The sequence below is a fragment of the Sinocyclocheilus rhinocerous genome, unplaced genomic scaffold (assembly GCF_001515625.1).
Source record: "Sinocyclocheilus rhinocerous isolate Xijiao unplaced genomic scaffold, SAMN03320098_v1.1 scaffold751, whole genome shotgun sequence".
Taxonomy (NCBI): domain Eukaryota; kingdom Metazoa; phylum Chordata; class Actinopteri; order Cypriniformes; family Cyprinidae; genus Sinocyclocheilus; species Sinocyclocheilus rhinocerous.
In genome coordinates, this window is record NW_015657293.1 from 173,581 (window position 1) to 175,033 (window position 1,453).

At 44.7% G+C, this 1,453-nt stretch overlaps 1 protein-coding gene across 1 annotated transcript in view; it reads left to right on the forward strand.

Annotated features, from left to right (window-relative positions):
- prodha (proline dehydrogenase (oxidase) 1a) overlaps window positions 1-1,453 on the forward strand; it is a 16,654-nt gene that overhangs the window by 4,478 nt on the left and 10,723 nt on the right. Inside the window, exon 3 of the mRNA XM_016528698.1 lies at window positions 982-1,032. Coding sequence (XP_016384184.1) covers window positions 982-1,032 — 51 coding nt within the window. The remainder of the gene's footprint in view (window positions 1-981; window positions 1,033-1,453) is intronic.

The window sequence follows — 1,453 nt, forward strand, 5'->3', positions numbered from 1 at the left end:
GTGAGGGGAAGCCCCGGCTTAGCGTGCGCTGAGGCCGGGATAGAGTGAGCTGAGGCCGGGCTAGCGTGAGCGGAAGCCCTGGCTTAGCGTGAGCTGAGGCCGGGCTAGAGTGAGCAGAGGCGGCGGATTCGACGAAGGAGGCTTGCGGCAACCACATGTGACGACCCCGGGCTGGACTCCGCTTCTTCCACGGTGAAAGCCGATCCGGCGATCGACAGCGCGAAGTTGATGTATTTCCTCAGCAACCAGCACGGATCAGCTCTAGGCATGACGAAGCGGATATCGTCCTCTTTTGGAAGACCAAACTAAGTAGTTTCGCTTTCACAACGAAACACACAGCGTCTCGACATGGCGGCATCAATACTACAGCGAGAATAAAAGTTATGCTTTCTTTCTTTGCGTGAACATTTGGGTTGCGTTATGCAAATCTTCCCACATCGTGACGTAGGTATGTGGGGGCGTGTTAGAACGAGCCGTTTTAGGTAGGCGTGGCTGACACTTAACTTTTATAAAGAATATCTCTTTGGATTTGAGACTTTAGTCTTTGCAACTTTACAGATCTTCTTTATGCACCAAGAGCTTGTAACACTTCAAAGAGAAAGGAAAAATTGAAATCGCATCATATGACCCCTTTAAATTTCAAAACTGCTCTGAAATTGATTTTAGATTGATTCAGTCTGTTGACTGAGACTCGTGTTGCAAAGTGAGTGACGCACGGTGTGTGACTGCAAGCGTTTGGGAATCAGACGGGTTCCCGGCCGAGTGCAGAATATTGTGTTGTGTGTGTCTCTGGCAGAGTGTTCAGTGTGTGTTGCATCATTTAATGGCCCCCAGTGAATTTATCACCTCTTTTAGCAAGGCTGAGAGGAGCTCAGGTGTAAAATGTCCTGGTTTAACGTTGACATGTTTGCAGAAACTTGACCTAGCATCAATAAAGCACAACTTTCCACTTTATCATATTCTTTTCGCCTTGCTTTTCAGCTCCTGTGTTTCTGAGGCTGAGAAAGAGAGTCATGGTAAGTACAATAAATGACACTAAATTCAAAATATTTGAACTACATTTAAGCATTTGAAAACTAGACAATCGCACAACATGGTTTGATTGCTGCTTTTAAAGGGGTCATATGATGCGATTTCAAGTTTTCCTTTCTCTTTGGAGTGTTACAAGCTCTTGGTGCATAAAGAAGATCTGTAAAGTTGCAAAGACTAAAGTCTCAAATCCAAAGAGATATTCTTTATAAAAGTTAAGAGTCAGCCACGCCTACCTAAAACGGCTCGTTCTAACACGCCCCCAAATATCTACGTCACGATGTGGGAAGATTTGCATAACGCCACCCAAATGTTCACACAAAGAAAGAAGGAGTAACTTTTATTCTCGCTGTAATATTGAAAAGTGAAAAGTGAAAAAGTGAAAAGTGACGTGACATGTGGCCAAGTATGGTGACCCATACTC